General features: G+C 34.1%; 2 protein-coding genes across 2 annotated transcripts; one reads left to right on the top strand and one right to left on the bottom strand.

Moving 5' to 3' along the window:
• Positions 1–10,482: 10,482 nt before the first annotated feature.
• Positions 10,483–13,221, top strand: LOC139904280 (uncharacterized). Its single transcript, XM_071886221.1, has 7 exons — positions 10,483–10,697; positions 11,001–11,317; positions 11,864–12,070; positions 12,327–12,403; positions 12,497–12,613; positions 12,719–12,770; positions 12,891–13,221. The coding sequence occupies exons 1-7, from the start codon at positions 10,681–10,683 to the stop codon at positions 13,040–13,042; spliced, it is 939 nt and encodes a 312-aa protein (XP_071742322.1). The 5' UTR covers positions 10,483–10,680; the 3' UTR covers positions 13,043–13,221.
• A 953-nt stretch (positions 13,222–14,174) lies between these two features.
• Positions 14,175–19,630, bottom strand: LOC139904279 (subtilisin-like protease SBT6.1). The gene is made up of 10 exons (XM_071886220.1): positions 18,993–19,630; positions 18,739–18,867; positions 18,498–18,650; positions 18,216–18,332; positions 17,939–18,123; positions 17,359–17,622; positions 15,932–17,000; positions 14,743–15,237; positions 14,566–14,626; positions 14,175–14,425 (listed from the first exon to the last, which is right to left on the bottom strand). Exons 1-10 carry the CDS (start codon positions 19,533–19,535, stop codon positions 14,334–14,336), a joined length of 3,108 nt encoding a protein of 1,035 aa, XP_071742321.1. The 5' UTR covers positions 19,536–19,630; the 3' UTR covers positions 14,175–14,333.
• Between the last annotated feature and the right edge of the window lie 306 nt (positions 19,631–19,936).

The raw sequence follows: 19,936 nt of genomic DNA, 5'->3' as shown, positions 1-19,936 counted from the left end.
TTTATTTGAAACACTTGGAGTATTTTTTTTCCCTTGGCCGACAAATTTGGAACAAATTACATCCCACTTGTTATCCCACTTTGTGTCCTATATTCGGTGCATGTTATTTTTTTTTTCTTCTCTTCTGTCGATCTTGAGCCACAAGACATGGGTCGATACAATATGATGTGCTCCTTTTAATACATGGATTATTAGGGCCGTGAATCTAGTTTTTGAAATTGAACCGAGACATAGTCATTAAAATTTATGTTGGGCCGTGAGTTGACATTGGGCCGAGATCCAATTTCTTTTGCTTGTCTGTTGGACTAAACGATGATAAGATGATGATATATAGATAATTATGATTATGATCATGGTGTCGATATATGATCATGAAGATAGAATGATGTTATGATTATGAATATAGATGATAAGATGATGATGATATGATTTTATGAAGTTTTGGGAGAAAAAAAAAAGAAGATAGGCGGATTTAATGGTTTAATAGAATTAAGTTACGAATTAAAACAGAAAAACATAAACAGCTTGGATGGTTTGGGTGTGCTTTGGGTTATCAAGAGGTCGCGGGTTCGAGCCCGTACTGAGGCAGTTTTTTTTAGGACTCACTCTTTAAAGGTTCGTGAATCCGAGGCCAACCCTACTTTTGTTCAGTGTAGTCATATGTATTTTACTACAAAATACAGTATGGTGAGTTTCATTATTCCCTTTTTAAATGCTTTCGCAATATATATTTTTGGGACTGAGAATACATGCGCTGTTTTTTTTATAAATGTTTTACGAAATAGACACAAGTAATTGAAACTACATTATATGGTTGAATGATCGAAATCGAATATGCCCCTTATTATTAAGTCTGGTAATCTAAGAATTAGGGAACAGACACCCTAATTGACGCGAACTCTAAAGATAGATCTATCGGGCCCAACAAGCCCCATCCAAAGTACCGGATGCTTTAGTATTTTGAAATTAATATCATGTCCGAAGGAGGATCCCGGAATGATAGGGATATTCTTATATGCATCTTGTTAATGTCGATTACCAGGTGTTCAATCCATATGAATGATTTTTGTCTCTATGCATGGGACGTATGTTTATGAGAAATGGAAATATGAAATCTTGTGGTCTATTAAATTTTATGAAATGATTATTATGTTAAACTAATGAACTCACCAACCTTTTGGTTGACACTTGAAAGCATGTTTATTCTCAGGTACGAAAGGAATCTTCCGCTGTGCATTTGATCATTTTACAGATATTACTTGGAGTCATTCATGACATATTTCAAAAGTCGTTGCATTCGAGTCGTTGAGTTTATCAAGATCATTATTAAGTCAATTATAGTTGGATATATTATGAAATGGTATGCATGTCTGTCAACTTTAGATGTAATGAAAGATTGTCTTTTCAAAACGAATGCAATGTTTGTAAAATGTATCATATAGAGGTCAAGTACCTCGCGATGTAATCAACTGTTGTGAATCGTTTATAATCGATATGGACTTCGTCCGGATGGATTAGGACGGGTCCTTTCAGTTGGTATCAGAGCGGTGGTCTTTGCGAACCAGGTCTGCATTAGTGTGTCTAACTGATAAGTAGTTAGGATGCTTTAGTGAGTCTGGACTTCGACCGTGTCTGCATGTCAAAAGTTTTGCTTATCATTTCGTGTCGAAAATTACCTACTTATCATCTTTAGGAAATTACCTGCTTATCATTCCTAGTCTAGACACATCTTGCTGCATTGATTGCATGAATAGTGTATATACAAATTCATATCTTAGCGTATTTGTTATTGTTACCTTTGCCTGACAATTTTCGTAGTTTCCTCCGTAACTTATGGGATTTTAGTATTATATATACATATGTAAATTATGTATTGCAGGGTACTAATCTACATCCTATAATCTATTTCTTATCGAAAATCCTTCATCTGATCGTACGAGAGGAATCCCTCAACCAGTTCGAGTCCCTCAGATTTTGATAGCTATTCCGATAAGTTATTCCGACAGCTATTCCGACATGAATGTTCACCTAAGCTCCGGAAGCAGCGTCACCAGAACGAATCAACCAATCGGCCATCCCCAATTCATTTGATGGGTTCATAGTCGACTTAACCGATGGAGACGAGAAGAAGGCGATCCTTTCCTTTTCACCAACCGAATTTACCTCTTGGCGATAAACCTGAAATACTTACCGGCGAACCTGTTTGTAATACTATTTTCTCCCTCATTTCCCGAATATCTCGCCAAGATTATATTCTATCTAAAATTCTAAACCTTATTCATCTGCTCGTTCTTACCGACAATCATCCCGGAGTAATCGAAGAAGTCAACGAACTTCGCACTCGAGTAATTAATTTGGAAAACGTGGTGCAAAAACTACCAGCTTCAGCAACAACACCGGCAACACCAGTACCACCAACAACCCAAAGTTTCAATATCACACGCCTCAACATCTCATTCCGTACCTCGAGTATAATCATCGTTCTACGTATCGTTCTACATCAATTATCTTCGTTCGGCATGGCGATTATGTAACCTCTAATGTTTAGAGATTATATATTCTTGTCCTAACGATAAATTAAATGAGATTAATATCACATTAACTCATTAAATCCATGATTATTTCTGAAGAAAATATATATGTATATATATTTTCATAAAGATTATAATTAAAAATTCTTATGTACAAACTGTTAATGGTGAAAATATTTTAACGGGTAGGTAATACCCGAGGAATATTTAGATTTCACATTAATAAGTTACATTGTACGTTCTTCGAATCTGATTCAACAGTCATTTACTATCATACTTACATCTACAGATTTACGTATCCGTTCACCGTAGAATAACCATTTTCATTCAATTTCATATTCGAATTTTGACCTATCAGAATCCAACAAGTGGCATAATGAAGAAAATATTTGACAAAATAAAATTTGTTAGAAACAGACAAATTAACTATGAGGAATCTTGTTAAGAATTCACGCTAACAAAATCCTAGCTAACTGTTCCTAGCTAACTGTTAATTCCGTAATACATTTATTTATCGCAATTTAATTATCGCAATTTTAATTCTCGAAATTTTATTTATCGTCATTTAATTTCTGTTATTTACTTTACGCATTTTATTTATCGTCATTTAATTTCTGTATTTATTTTACGCACTTTAAATATGGGGACACGTATACAAGGTTTTGACATATCATATCGACGCATATATATATATATATATATATATATATATATATATATATATATATATATATATATATATATATATATATATATATATATATATATATTATTTGGAATAACCATAGACACTCTATATGCAGTGATGCGGGAGTTAGCTATACAGGGTTGCGGTTGATTCTACAATAATATATATACTTTGAGTTGTGATCGAGTCTGAGACGTATACGGGTCACGATAAGTATTAATTAATTCGATAAATTAGACTATATATGAATTATTGAATTGCTAACTGTGGACTATCAACTGTGAACTAGCAACATTGGACAATTAAAATGAATTAAAATATTGACTATAACATATGAAACTAAACAATTCTTCAAGTTTGCCACTTGATATCCTCTTGAACCTCAATTGTATCTTGACAATTACAATTCACGTTCAAACCTTTCATAATTCTTGAAAAACACCTCAATCGAGAGGATAAACCAACTGTACCTCATCAACGGAAGAAAAGATTGATGCATATAGATATGCACCTGAACAACTCTTAGAAACTGAGTAAACGTATGACATGTATCTGTGCTAGTTCCTTTGGCGTTGTTATTATCGAAAATAACTTTGCAGTTCCTTTTGCAAATTAGTCAATTCTGTCACAGCTCCAGCAGGTCAACTTCGACTTTTCATTCGAAGTAGCCTTACTATAATCCTGATATATACGATTACCCTTTTGATACCGGAGATTTTTTTTTTATATTCCACCATATTACCATCAGACATACCAGCAACCTCGTTACTTCTTGGCTTAAATCTCTCTGACAAATCATTATATTTATTCATTAAAACCCTATCATATACTCATCCGCATCTTGTAACGAGAACTGCCATACCAATTACTGGGAATCAGCAAATCAGTACTTTGAAAACTCACAGCATATCTACATCAACAGTTATATGTATGACATTCATCTCTTAGAATTATGATCTCTCCTTCTGAAATTCTGAAAAGCACTCAGTCACAAATCAATACTCTGAATGTTGAAAAAGCTGAATGAAGCAGCAGAAACCATAGACAACCGTAAACGACCATAATCATCGAAAGTTTGATGATAAAGAATAGTATGTTGGAAAAGCTCAGAAAAGTTGGAACTGGAAAACGGATTGAGCTAACCATGAAGGAGACCAAGGACAAATACGAGGACCAAACCCTATATTCAAAGAATCCAGGTAATTCTGGATCCGATGAAATCGTTAGAGAATATCTTGCTCCAAAGTCATGTTAAAAAATCTTGCGAAAAATCTTTCTTCATCAACCATCGAACTTAGAAATTCCAAAATATCATCATCAATATCTTCGATATTTCTGAGGATATTTTCATAAATATTCTCGTCCGAAATTATATACCTCTTCGTGTTTCCTGTGTATCATTATATTGGAAACATTCAATAGAAAATTTTGTACCGAAAAGCAAATTATGCGAAACTATGAAGAAATCCGTGGACAAATCACAAAGAATAAGTTTGACTTCAAAGAATCCAAATGATTCAATGTCTGCTAAAGTCTGTAGTGAATATCTTGCTCCTTACTCTAAACCCTTGCAGACAATAGTTTCTATCATCCCCTGATCTTAGATATTCCGAGATATTATCGTATCTTTCATTATAAATATCCTCCATATTTCTGGAGATATTTTATAACTATTCTTATCTGAATCATTAATCTATTATTGCTATCAGTGTTACATCATATAGAAACTGTTAGTTTCTATATTCTGTAAACTTTCGAGCTTAAAATATGAATGTTATTGAAGTAATGTTAGGAACTGAAGCATGAGTTAGTATAATATAATGACACTTGATCAACGTGATTATATTACAGTAAGTCATGCTGAGTTTCTAATGGAACGTGATGATTCACAGACCCTAACGTCATCATGTGCCATGTTACATAACTCTTTCATTCTACTTAACTTCTGAACAAATCAAGAAAATGTATTCTTGATAGTTCTATCTTCCGTGATGTTGATAAATTTAAAAATCAAATCGTGCTATCACGTTCCTTCCTGCTTAGAACATTATAATCATTCGAAATTCTATATCTACGAATTCTGAACCATTATTTGCTTGATTTGAAGTCGGGAAGAGAAAACAAAAGCATAGAGCTTTGAAATATAAGAGAAAATATAAAGCCCAATAACAACACGGAGGTTACAAACCGTGGATATTAATACGAATAACAATATAAAGACATGGTATAATTAAGAATAGTATTACCTCAAGGTAATAGTAGGAGTAAATAGATTCTTCTGGTGGAAGATTGAAAAGAAGGATGACAGAAATGATAATTAAGAAAATATCAAGGATTAGAACGGGAGTAAGCATTTCACAATCTTTTGGATGTATGGACTAAGAAAGAAAGTATAGGAATGGTGAGAATAATGGAACGGAAGAGTTTGATTTATAAGGGAAATATCAGACAGAGTAATAGAGACAGACCACCGTATTTAATTATAGAGATCTTAATTTCCTTATTCGCCGAAAAATCAAATCTTATAGATTTTGAAGATTTTCTTTAATTCCTTGAATTCCGAAATTCAACCCTGACTAAGTCAAAAGTTAAGACGCACCTTATTTTTTAAATTCAACCCTGTTTACGTCAAAAGCTAAGGAAATTCTTATTTTCTTCAATTCACTCTTTTGCGATAGCTTCATTCGTATTCTTAGAATAATCGAATTATTTTATCATTATTATTCAATGATGATAAACCTCTAATTATCAACTCATATTGGTCATGAAAACATTTTTATTGTTAGCCATGACCACCTCACTCAAATTTCGGGACGAAATTTCTTTAACGGGTAGGTACTGTGATGACCCGGAAATTTCTGATCAAATTTTAAACTTTAATCTTTATATGAGTTCGACACGATAAGCAAAGTTTGTAATGTTGAAGTCTCAAAAACTTTGAACCGTGTTCATGTATACATTTGACCTTTGACTAATCTCGATGAGTCACGAACTATTGTGTGTAAATAAATATGTAAAAATGTATACATATATAGATATATAATATTTCAAATTAATAAAGTACACTTTAATAATTAGAATTAAAATGTAAAATAACATATAGAATAATTAAGTTATTATTAACATGAATATATATATGTGAACTCTATTTATTGTAATATTTGAATATTAAATATTTAATGTAAGTTATCATATATATATTACATAATTAATAATATGTAATATTAATATCTAATACAATAAGTTTTATTATAGATTAAATTATAGTTGCGATAATGATATTATTATCACCCTCTATATTAACATCTACATTAGTATTATTAATATTGTCATATATAATATGAAAATTGATACATGTAATATATTTTTAATAGTACTAATATTATTGTTATCACTATTGATATTATTAGTATAATCAGTATTTCTAGAATCATTAAGTTATTATAATTATGGTAATCGCAAATACAACTTATTATTATTATGATTAATATTATTAATATTAATATTATTAATATTATTATTATTAATATCATTACGAATATTATTATCAATACATTTGATATTATTATTAGTATTATTATTTTCTTTCTAAGAGTATTCTTATTATTTATATAATTATATTTACTAATTACTAATTAATATTATCTAAATAATAATAATAAAATCAATTGAAGGATTCGATTTGGTTATACATCACCATCGAGTTTCCTTTTCCTGTCAATCTTGTTACAGATAGACATCATTAGAATACAAAATTTGTTAGATATCTGAATCATATAGGTACACATCTGTTATGGTTCACCATCTGCTTTTTTTTTTATTTTTTTTTTGTTTTCATCTCCTTGGATAAGAATCCTGTCGAGTGCTTCCAAATTAAATAAGAAATCGATTAAGCTGGTGATAATAAAAAAATCCATTCATCTCTCTGTCACACGACACTAGTTTCCTTCTTCTTCTCTTTTGTATCGACAACTTCCTAAACATCAACCATTACAACCTTCAACACCATGAAATCTATTAACAATCCACAACTCGTGATTTAACTCCAATCACCACCACCACCTTATTTGGTTTGTGGTTTCCTTTCTTCTTGCAAAAACACCATTAACCACCGCTGCCATGATTGCTCAAACTTACGCCTGTATATTATTTTTTTCTTTTTCGATCACAACTACAACCAAACCAAACACCCAACAACCACCTTCAACTATTGTTACAACCGAACACACCATCATCTAAACTATATGCTGCTAGTGCTACGCTGTTACTGCTATGAATGTTCAACCTTCCTGTTAACAGCCTCCATCACCATAATATATTTTTCACCCCTCACCTGCGTTTAGATTCTGATGAGTCTTAAATCACCTGCTGCTACCATGTTACTAACATCTTGTTGCTGCTATTAATTTCCCTTCTGTTCCAGTACTAGATAACAATAAGAGTGATGAAACGTTAAGCAAAAAAGATGAGATAAGGATGCTAGGATAGCGGATGTTTTAGGAAGAATGATGAGGAGCTGTAAAGATATATGAGTGGGGGTATGTCAAGTAAGCTTGTGCATGATATTTAAATTAGATGGCCGACCATATAAAAAAAAAAACATATATGTTCCCACTCATAATTTCTTTTTGGTATGATTAAGCACCACTCTAAATTTAATCTAACTTTCGGTGGACTTTTTATTTGAAACACTTGGAGTATTTTTTTCCCTTGGCCGACAAATTTGAAACAAATTACATCCCACTTGTTATCCCACTTTGTGTCCTATATTCGGTGCATGTTATTTTTTTTTCTTCTCTTCTGTCGATCTTGAGCCACAAGACATGGGTCGATACAATATGATGTGCTCCTTTTAATACATGGATTATTGGGGCCGTGAATCTAGTTTTTGAAATTGAACCGAGACATAGTCATTAAAATTTATGTTGGGCCGTGAGTTGACATTGGGCCGAGATCCAATTTCTTTTGCTTGTCTGTTGGACTAAACGATGATAAGATGATGATATATAGATAATTATGATTATGATCATGGTGTCGATATATGATCATGAAGATAGAATGATGTTATGATTATGAATATAGATGATAAGATGATGATGATATGATTTTATGAAGTTTTGGGAGAAAAAAAAAAGAAGATAGGCGGATTTAATGGTTTAATAGAATTAAGTTACGAATTAAAACAGAAAAACATAAACAGCTTGGATGGTTTGGGTGTGCTTTGGGTTATCAAGAGGTCGCGGGTTCGAGCCCGTACTGAGGCAGTTTTTTTTAGGACTCACTCTTTAAAGGTTCGTGAATCCGAGGCCAATCCTACTTTTGTTCAGTGTAGTCATATGTATTTTACTACAAAATACAGTATGGTGAGTTTCATTATTCCCTTTTTAAATGCTTTCGCAATATATATTTTTGGGACTGAGAATACATGCGCTGTTTTTTTTATAAATGTTTTACGAAATAGACACAAGTAATCAAAACTACATTATATGGTTGAATGATCGAAATCGAATATGCCCCTTATTATTAAGTCTGGTAATCTAAGAATTAGGGAACAGACACCCTAATTGACGCGAACTCTAAAGATAGATCTATCGGGCCCAACAAGCCCCATCCAAAGTACCGGATGCTTTAGTATTTTGAAATTAATATCATGTCCGAAGGAGGATCCCGGAATGATGGGGATATTCTTATATGCATCTTGTTAATGTCGATTACCAGGTGTTCAATCCATATGAATGATTTTTGTCTCTATGCATGGGACGTATGTTTATGAGAAATGGAAATATGAAATCTTGTGGTCTATTAAATTTTATGAAATGATTATTATGTTAAACTAATGAACTCACCAACCTTTTGGTTGACACTTGAAAGCATGTTTATTCTCAGGTACGAAAGGAATCTTCCGCTGTGCATTTGACCATTTTACAGATATTACTTGGAGTCATTCATGACATATTTCAAAAGACGTTGCATTCGAGTCGTTGAGTTTATCAAGATCATTATTAAGTCAATTATAGTTGGATATATTATGAAATGGTATGCATGTCTGTCAACTTTAGATGTAATGAAAGATTGTCTTTTCAAAACGAATGCAATGTTTGTAAAATGTATCATATAGAGGTCAAGTACCTCGCGATGTAATCAACTGTTGTGAATCGTTTATAATCGATATGGACTTCGTCCGGATGGATTAGGATGGGTCCTTTCATGTGTGGTAAGTAGTTCCGAGAGAATGCGCAAAGAAGCACGACGCACTCGCTTTAGCTCTTATAAACCAACTTGATAGTTTTTTTAGTTGTTACCATTGTATATATGTAATAGTCATCAATGATCGGATGTATAAGTTTTAGTTGACTGAGAATGTGAATAACTCAAATAAACACAATTACATAAGAGTACTTAAATAAAACTACGATTACATTAAGTTAAAGATAAAGATACGATTATATAAATTATACTACGATTATTTTATCTAAAACTGCGAATACCACTCAATCAGTATAATATCCATCCTCACTACGATCAGTCTCGTGAGGAATGTCGTCCCAAATATCCTTAGTATACAACACGACACGTGTCGAGTTTATTATTCTTTTCCGAGTAATCCGGCCTATTTATCATTATCCTTAAGCCACTCAAACACCGACTCGTCCTCATCCCAATATGCAAACTCGGATGCCTGGTAATTAATCATTCGCCTTAAATAGTCGAACAAAGTACATAACCTAACACCAGTAACAACAACGTCCAACGTATGGACAGTTCCACCGTTGTATTGGTCCATATCGTCGTTAAAAACTCACCGGTATGAACGTCGAATGTAACCATGTTTGTAAAACCCATTGTGAGTTAAAAAAAATGAGAGTGAAATATGAGAGTGAAATGGTGAGTGAGGTAACAGTTGAAAGACAGGTTGTATTTACAATGGGTAAATTTAGGGAGGTACAGTCGAAAGTCGGGAGAATCTTATCTAGAAAATCAAGCCAAAAACAGGATATCACGCACGATGTGTGTTGCCGATAACAGCCGTGCTGGGTGTGTTTTATACGATGAAAACGAATGTTCCCGAATTCACGCATCACACACCTGGTTAGACGCATCATGCGTGGTGCGTAATGTGTGGGTAGGAGGCATATCTTGATATTTCTTTTTTTTAGGACATATTGTTAAATTTTTTTAAAAAATGGGGACATTTTGGCCAATTTTCCTGTTATTTATTGAACAAAAATGGGCCCTAAAACCTTTCAACCCTCTTATCCTAACTCCATCCCAATAAACAAACCGTCCAAATTCCAGGTCACAATAAAAAACCGATTCAATTAAATCTATTCAACCCTTGTAACCCTAGCTAGGGTTTTCAAGGCGAACATCCACAGATCAACCACGATTGCAGTATTTTCGGTTTCATTTCTGTTTCCCCGGCCTTCAATTCAACTTCCACGTCAAAATCCTCGCACAGCCATGTACGGATCGAGCGGGTATGTTTGCTCACCAATATATTTTTGTCTAATGTATTGTTATGTACGGAGTAGTTTCGATTATGTGTTAACTTTGTTTAATTGAATATCGTGCGTTTCTGCTTCGAGTAGTATAAACAATTAATTCCTTTTCTGTATCCAATATTGAGTTTAAAAAATTTTAGGAGAGATATATGCATACTTATGTTTTGATAAATGTTAGTAAATATGAAGAATCAAATTTACTATGTGGATGATGTACTTGCTATTAGCAATGCATGATTAAACTTCTGACATGTTTTTCACAAATGATAAAAAAACTAGTAATCAGAGGAGTACAACTACTGGTACGGTTGATGACTTGATGCGTGAAGTCACTCATATGATGAACAACCCTGATTATGAGCGTGAGATGGTGAGGAATAACCCTCATTTGCGTGAATTGGTCCATGGGAATCCAGAAAACTTTCGCAATATCGTCAACGATCCCGCCCTCGATCCACAAATAAGGGAGATTATGACAAACCCAGATCTCTTCAGGCAAACGGTCAGTAACCTGCGTGCTGCGCCTCCTCAAAACCAGGCCGCTCAGAACCCTGCAACCGCAACCACTGGTGGTGCTCTGGAGACAACTGCTGTTGGTAAGCATTGATTGTTTCCTCTTTTTTGACTCCTTGTATTTATCTACATCTATATCTATATATGTATATGTACGTGTGTATATATATATATATGTATATAGATACATATGTATGTATCTATATATGTATATGTATGTATCTATATATGTATATGTATGTATCTATATATGTATGTGTGTCTATGTATCTATATATATGTATGTATCTATATATGCATGTGTGTCTATGTATCTATATATGTATGTCTCTATGCATATGTATGTGTGTATATATATGTATGTGTGTGTATCTATATATGTGTATATATGTATATATATGTATGCATCTATATATGTATATGTATGTATTTGTATGTGTGTATATATTTGTGTGTGCATGTATGTATGTATCTATATATGTGTGTGTATGTATGTATCTATATATGTGTGTATATGTATGTATATATATATGTGTGTGTATATATGGATATATGGATATATATTATGATATATGCCCTGTGTATATAACTACAATAATAACAATAATAAACGTGATGTGAGTTTGCAGATACAGGTATTGCCTTGAAGCCTACCGTCTCTCTAAATGTACGGGTTTTAAATGGCCCGAGTTTCACTGTTAAGGCGAGTCTCGAGGCGTCTGTCCGGTTGTTCAAGTCTGTTCTTGAAAAACACTGTGACGTGCCAGCTGGAGAGCAGAGGCTGGTTCATAAAGGACGTATTTTTTATGAAGAGGAGAGTACTTTAAAAAGCTATGGTAAACTTTTTAACCCTGATCCAGTTCAAATAACCTGTTCTATTTAATTATGCCAACAGGTTTATAGATCAATTTTGAGAATTTGTGTTGCTTTGATGTTGTCTTCGAGTGGGTTTCTGGTTTTGGGCAGGTTTTACCACCTTAGCTTTGTTCTGGTTGTCGGGTGAACCCAAAAACTCATTGAGTAACTACATAATAAATGTGTGATTACAAGTGTATTTATTTTCACTATATTTTTTTTTTTTTTTGGCTAAAGGTTTGAAGGCCGACGACACCGTTCACCTGGTTCGTGGTACAGGTGGTTTAGGCTGGTTTCAAAGGACTCCGAGCCCGGTATTTGTGTTAATCGTCTAGTTTGAATCTTTTTTCTAATAGTTGATTTATAATTATGATGATGTGGACTCACTCGAACTTTGCGTTTTTTAGTTACTCGGCCGCAGAGCACATATTATCCAAGCCATGCATGATTCAAACCCCCAGTTTAAAGCCATGGTGAGAAGTCCTGAGTTCAACCGTATGTTTCCCCCGTCCATGAACATTGAGGTAAGTCTTGATTTGACCCTCGATCTTACTCTATTCAACCATTTACCTTGTGGTTATTATTATTTTAATTATATTAATTGTAACATATATTTATTGCTAGTATAGCAAACAATGACGCTACAAGAAACTGCTTTCGCGATGTTCACAAGGGGACCTGGTAATATATGATTTCATTCTCCTCCCTTTATTTATCAGAAACGGAATATTATTTTTATTACTGTTTTACAGTAACTAATAATAATAGATCTGATGTTGTGTTTAATCAAATGAATAACAGTGCCTCCAGAGGAAAAGTATGTTACCCAATTAGCACAAGTTGAAGAAATGGGTTTTACCAATGCTCGTGATAGCCTTGATGCACTCACAGCTCACTCAGGTAATGTTTATGCTGCCGTTGAGCTGTTAGAAATCCTTTCTAAATATCATTAGGTCTCTCATCTTCTATTGTATTGGCGGCGACTTGGTTAATGAAAACTTAGCTACTGTAATTAATGGTCGGCAGTGTTCAGGATGACTTGATTAATCATGGTGGTTGTGACTTTTAATTAGTTTATGAACCTATGGTTACCAACTATTTGATCATGTACTTCCATCCATGGTTTTCCGCATTTTTCTCATGTCCTCATTGTGTAGTTGCAATTGAAACTCGTCTTATGCTCCAACCGATCACCAAATATATTATAAGACGATTCAAACTCAAACTTAAAAAAGTGCAAAGATCACAGTAGTAAAACAAATAGTATTATGTAAAAGCCTAGAAGGTGAACAACAGTAATAATCTCGTCAAATTTGCTGCAGGGATAACAGATACATTCATCGTTATCGGTTGTTTTCCAAATGTGACACTGTATGTACATGACAATATGTTTTAGACCGGTTGTGTTCCAAACTTCCAACTGTCTGTACATTACAATATTTCACGAGTTTACTAAAAACGTGTAAACAAAGTAATGGATAATGTATAATGGATAATGGATACCGGATCAAAAGAGTGTCATCACCCACTAAGTCTATTAATTAGCTTCCAATCAAATAGATTAAAATTCAAATGGTTTTTGATTTCATCATCAAAACTTTTATTATTAGTACATGTAAAATCAAGCATATATAATCAACACTTCAATTAAAATCAGTTACAAATAAATGGGTGGATGGAAATGAGACCTCTACATACAACAACAGAACATGTAATATTAATTTTGGCTCAAATGGACGTATGTCGACATTTGTTGACACTAAAATGTGTAAAATCTGTGCACCTCTCATACTCTGTAGCAGGACAAGTAACTAACAAAAATGTCAATAGGGACATGGGAATTACTATTCGAAGAACATCCTATTGAAATAGAATTAGAAACCGTTTTTTAGAAACTGTTTTTTAGGCAATAGATGGATCAATCGGTTTGAAATTTTTTATGGCGACCCATTTTGACATGTAGAAAGATTATTTCCCACTTTGAGCTCTTAATCAAAACTTCCACTACTGTTTACTTTGCCATATCTAGAATTTGAAAACCAAAAAGAAGAAGAAAAGGGCAACAGTTGCACACACAAACACTACTGCCAAAATTTCATATAATAATTTGCATCATATAAAAATGCTTATAGTAACTAGTTTCTACTATTTTTTTATGCAAATGCAAAAACTCTAACTAGCCTCTGGGATTTTGAACTAGTATTACACACAATCTTCAAATTTTAACTCAAAATTGATCCCTAGCTAGACGTTAGTATAGCGGTTAGACGTTGACCCTTTCCTTCTTCGACGCCTCTTTTGTCTGATCCTCCAGAAATTTATCATCACTAAAATCCCTAAATAAAAAGGGTCAAAATAAATAAAATCATTATTTTATCAAAAAAATAAATAAATAAAATCATTATAAAATAAACAGCTAGCTAATCACAAACGGGTAATCAATCTTAAACAAGTTCCGTGTTGAAAGTTCTCTTACCTAAAACAACAGCAGCAGCAGGAACAAGCCAGTGACTCGGGAACACAAACGGTGCATCCAGCTAACAAAAAAAAAAAAAAAAAAAAAAAAAAACATCAGTAAACGGGTAAATGGATAAGATATTTTTTTTTTTATTTGACTAAAATTATGAAAAAATTCTCTCAAGAAGTTACTTACATCGTCTCCGTACAGCAAGCCGAGAAATCTATTACTATTACCCTCTGTATTTTTCTCGTGAGTTTTCAAACCCGAGGAGACATCAAACGAAGAAGAAGAATTTAATCCCCTACCAAGATCAATGGCTTTATAACCCGGTAATCTTCGATTCCGTCCTCTAACATGTAATCCATACCCTTTTGTTCCCCAAACATCAAACCGTGAATCACTCCCGCACATCAATTCCTTTCCGGCCACCGAAGAATAAGTCGAGAAATTCAAATCGGTCCTTCGTGAAGGTAACTGGTGATCATCTTGATGTAAAGACGTTTTTTGTTTAACTGAATATGAGAAAAGTATCGGATCTTTCATATTTCTGCCTGTGAATTCTAACATTTTTCTTAAAAGCCAGTAACAGTTGGTAACCATATGGCTGCTATCTAAACAGTTTGAATCTCCGTATACCGCTATTCGACTTCCTCCCACTTCTACTAACCCTAGAATCGCCGAATATGCCTGCAACAGGCGGCAATAAAGAAACTTAACTTCATTTAATACTTACTATTAAAAAATGCTAAAAAAACATAATAATATTGTGAAAGTAAAGAATGGCAAATTGACAACAAAGATAGCATAAAATTCAAAAATTTTGTTTAAGATACTACAGTAGTATACTCATTTCTCTTAGTTTTTGCCAATAAAGAAACTAAACTCAAATCTATTTATTTATACTATTTCTGTAATAGACTTTTTTGCGCCGGTGGTCCCTCATTTATACATCAATTAGCATGTTGTGTCCCTGCCATTTTTTTTTGCTCCAGTGGTCCCTTGATTTTACAAATGTAGTATTGGTGGTCCATCCATCTATTTTCCGTTAAAAATGTCAGTCAAGTGTCATTACATGATTTTAACAGGTGATGTCGTTTTATGACATTTAATTCAACTTAAACGACATCACAAGATGACACTTAACGGACATTTATAACGGAGAATAGACGGAGGGACCACCATGACTACATTTGTAAAATCAAGGGACCACCGGAGCTAAAAAAATGGCAGGGACACAACATGCAAATTGATGAATAAACGAGGGACCACTGGCGCAAAAAAGACTAATATATTTAGATAGCGAGACGCACAACGAGATAATCAGAGCTTTGTAATGTAACTTCAAACTCATATTATAATAGGAAAATTGAGGTTTGCTTACATTATCTGAGCCGGATGTTAGGAAACTATGTGTGGCCCCACTTTCAGAGCTGTCATAAAACGGGAACCTATGCACGTACCCACCCCCGGGGAATTTAGCAATATTGGTACCCGACGCGTATCTAATCAACTCATCATTCAAGTTAAAATCACCATTTAAAATCTTATCTCCAAACGCGATACCAAACGGTGCCAAAAGATCATTCAAAGCAGGAACGTTAGCACCACCCGTAACCGGGGTCCACCAGCTTCGCGTATTATCATCGAAAAACCTCATTTTAACCATTGTGTCAACATTATACCAATCAGCAAAAACAATCAAACTAAGTCCAGTATTTACAACATCATCCCTCAACTTTTGAATCTCTTCTTCAAAATACTCATCTTCAAGATCTACTAACATAAGAGTCCCGTATTCACGAGCATCAAAACACGTCAATGGGGAACCGAGTGTTTCGATATAATATCCCGCGTCTCTTAACATATTAAACATGATATGGTAATTAGTATGCAAGTGGTCCCCATGCCAATCAAGAATGTCGTTACGAACATCTAACGAGTCTCGTGGGATGTAACCGGGCGGGTATTTAATACTATGAAACTGGTCCCACAAAATTCGCATTGATCTTGGTGGTGTAGGAATCACTTTTAACTTTAACTGAAGCACACATGTACTATGTCGAAATGACTTTTCGCCTAAACCGGGCGGACTATATATTTTAACGGTTACGTTTCCTTCAATTTCGCCTTCAAATTGGGCCCCTTCTTCTTTGATTTGCATGTGGAGTGCAAGATAACCGGTCCAAGGCCAAATAACGTCCGAATAAGTGAAATGAATACTTAAAAGATTACTTTCCTCATTTGAAGGATGCCAAACGGGTCGGCTTTCAACATACCCGATTACACCCATTCCGTTTAAGACAGTCGTGTTGAAAAGTACCGGCATTGCATCCGCATACAAAGGTTGTTTGCAAAACGGCCATGAATAAGGACAATCGGTATAATCAAGAACACTAGGGAAGATGCTTGCTCGTGGCTTGTAGCTCTTCAAAATCTCATATGATTCTAACCTAATATACCATACCATAAAAAGGTCAAAAGTAGAATAATAGCATAAATATAATAAAAAGTTACTATATTATGACAAAGTATCACAAATGGTCCCTATGGTTTGTATCAAAAATCACCAGAAATTTTTTTGATGGTCCTGTGATTTGCATTTGAATCACCGGTGTGAGATGTGCATTTTTTTTTGTCAAGGATGGTCCTTGTGGATATGCACCACAGGGACCATTGGTGATTCAAAATGCAAACCATAGGGACCATCTATGACGGAAAAAAAGTGCAGGGATCACCAGTGGTGATTTCTGACACAAACCACAGGGGCCATTCATGTAGTTTATATATTTATGGTAATGGTTTACTCACAGATCAACCCGGCCTGCACCCTGTTCATACATATTAGGACCCGAAAGTTTTGCAGCCCCTTCGACTAGGGCTTGTTTCATGCTTGCCGGATTCAAGATTTGTTTTCGATCACTTTCAGGAACGACACTCACAAGTAGACACACTACACCAGCAACTACAGGACTTGCGACACTCGTTCCCGATAAAGTTTTACAACCCGTACTAATCTTGGATCCCATAATTTCTCGTCCATATGCGACAACATCAGGTTTTACACGCCCATAACTGTCAAGTTCAAAACTTTATCAGTCAACACTCAACACACATAATTACTATATCGTTAACATCAGGTTTTATACATCCTTAACTGTCAAGTTCATAACTTTATCAGTCGACATATAATTATATCATCAACATCAGGTTTAACACGTCCATAACTGTCTAGTGCAAAACTTTATCAGTCAACATACATAATTATACCGTTAACAACAGGTTTTGCATATCCATAACTCTCAAGTTCAAAACTTTTTCAGTCAAAGCACATAACGATATCGTTAGATTTAAAGATTAAACAATAACACTTAACGAAGATGATGATTACCCATGAGGAATCTCCCAAGTGCTCATGCCACGTGATGAAAATGAAGCAATGTGATCATTGTAATCTATACCACCGACACCGATAACATCACTTTGATCTGCAGGGTTATTGAGTGTACCGTAAAGCGGGCCATCGTTTCCAATTGCAGACACCATTATAATATTGCTTGCTGTCAATTCCAAAACCTGGTACACCAAGTTTTAATAATAATATAGTCCAAAATAATGTCGTTTCAAGAATAGTCAAAACGTCTTCAAGAAATAAAAAAACAACTTACTTTCTCTACAAATGGAAGATCCAAGTAATCAGGACCACCAATACTCAAGTTCAAAACATCCATTTCGCTTGCGATTGCATAATTAAACGCGTCTAAAAACCATGACGTGTATGACACCTAAAATAAGCTGAATAAAAACTTATCATTCTCTTAAGGAATATGGTAAAAAAGTAACTATAAGTCTATAACCTTTCAATACCACAAAAAACCATAACTTGTATCCTAACATGGTAACAATAAAAGGTGATGAATGCCATGCAAAAATCGTACAGTATGCGTTACCTGCGCATCTGTAAACACACGAAAAGCGTAAATCTCAGTGTCGGGTGCGAAACCAAGACATTCAGCATTTTCACTTGCAATCACCCCGGCAACAAATGTACCATGTCCAAGATTATCATTTAAGGTATCTTCATTCGTCCAATTAGTGCGTTCCTAACATCATTAACATAATAAATACTAAATTTTCTTACCATATTAATTAATTCCACATATTGAACCAAATAAATATCACCATCAAAACCTTAATATTCCGAAAATGTGGATGATCAGAACGAATTCCAGTATCAAATATAGCCATCTTTACTTTCGCACCAGTATATCCCTTTGACCATAATGCATCTGCCCCAAACAATGATGTTACTTGTGATCTCTGCAGGTATAATAAATACAATGATACACACCAACTAAACTCATTTAATTCAGTATTCTAAACAGCATCATATAATTTATATAATAAGAACTATAACTATACTATAACATATAGTAATAATTTACATCTGCTAAAAGCTGTCTTTTCAGTTCAATTGTTTGATTAGCATCTTCATTTTCACCAAATGAAATTGAAGTAAAGATCTTTCCAGGCCTTTTCTTTCCATCCGAAAACGCTCCGATTCGCTCCTCTTTCTGTTTCTCATTTCCGCCAAGCAAGTTTCTTAATTGATAACTTGAATCAACCCTAACATCTTTTACCAATTCCAGCTTTTCGAATTCTTTAATAATTGAATTCATAGCGTCATTATCAATCGCAATGACACCGAAATCAGTCGGAAATTTAGAAGCCGGGTTGTTTCTGTGAATCCATTGCCAAGTTTTGAACTTTTTGTTTGTGTTGTGTTCAAGGTACTGTTTATGGTGTTGAGCGTGTTTGTATTCAATGAATCTAACTATGTAATTCGTTCGAGCTAACTGCGGCGGTGAATTGGAGGTTAGGGTTTGGTTGTAATTTGGGGGTTTTGTGAAGTGAACGAGTAAGACTGAAATTAAAAGGGTAATTAATGAGAAACTGAAAATAGTGACTTTGAATTTGGGTATATTCATTGTTGTTTTGCAGCCGGGGATCGGTTGAAGTGATCGCAAAGAAGATCGCTCATCGGAATCGGAAAGATGGGGTGAATCTGTGGATGAAGCTTTTTGATGATCTTGGGTGTTGAACGGAAAATGGAACCTTTTATGTAGTACTGTCTCTCATAATTACTGGTATGTTATTTTTAGAAATTTAACGTTTTTAATAGCATAGTGTTATAATTAAGTAGGCTTATAACTACCTTTAGTGGTTTGATTCTTGTTGTTATAATTCAGTAGGCTTATAACTACCTTTAGTGGTTTGATTCTTGATGTTATAATTCAGTAGGCTTATAACTACCTTTAGTGATTTGATTCTTGATTTAGAATACTAATAATGAAGTGTAAGAACAAAGATGATAATGGAGAGAAAGAAA

Source organism: Rutidosis leptorrhynchoides, chromosome 4 (assembly GCF_046630445.1).
Source record: "Rutidosis leptorrhynchoides isolate AG116_Rl617_1_P2 chromosome 4, CSIRO_AGI_Rlap_v1, whole genome shotgun sequence".
In the NCBI taxonomy this organism is placed as follows: domain Eukaryota; kingdom Viridiplantae; phylum Streptophyta; class Magnoliopsida; order Asterales; family Asteraceae; genus Rutidosis; species Rutidosis leptorrhynchoides.
Note: the sequence above shows the minus strand (reverse complement) of the source record. Positions and strands in the feature narration are given on the sequence as shown.

Coding starts and splice junctions, on each gene's coding strand:
- LOC139904280 (XM_071886221.1), top strand. Junction 11,318..11,863: donor TCTGGAGACAACTGCTGTTG/GTAAGCATTGAT, acceptor GTGAGTTTGCAG/ATACAGGTATTGCCTTGAAG. Junction 12,771..12,890: donor GATGTTCACAAGGGGACCTG/GTAATATATGAT, acceptor AATGAATAACAG/TGCCTCCAGAGGAAAAGTAT.
- LOC139904279 (XM_071886220.1), bottom strand. CDS start 19,535: ATGAATATACCCAAATTCAAAGTCACTATTTTCAGTTTCTCATTAATT. Junction 17,623..17,938: donor ACTTGGGAGATTCCTCATGG/GTAATCATCATC, acceptor TGAACTTGACAG/TTATGGGCGTGTAAAACCTG. Junction 17,001..17,358: donor GGTGCAGGCCGGGTTGATCT/GTGAGTAAACCA, acceptor ATGGTATATTAG/GTTAGAATCATATGAGATTT.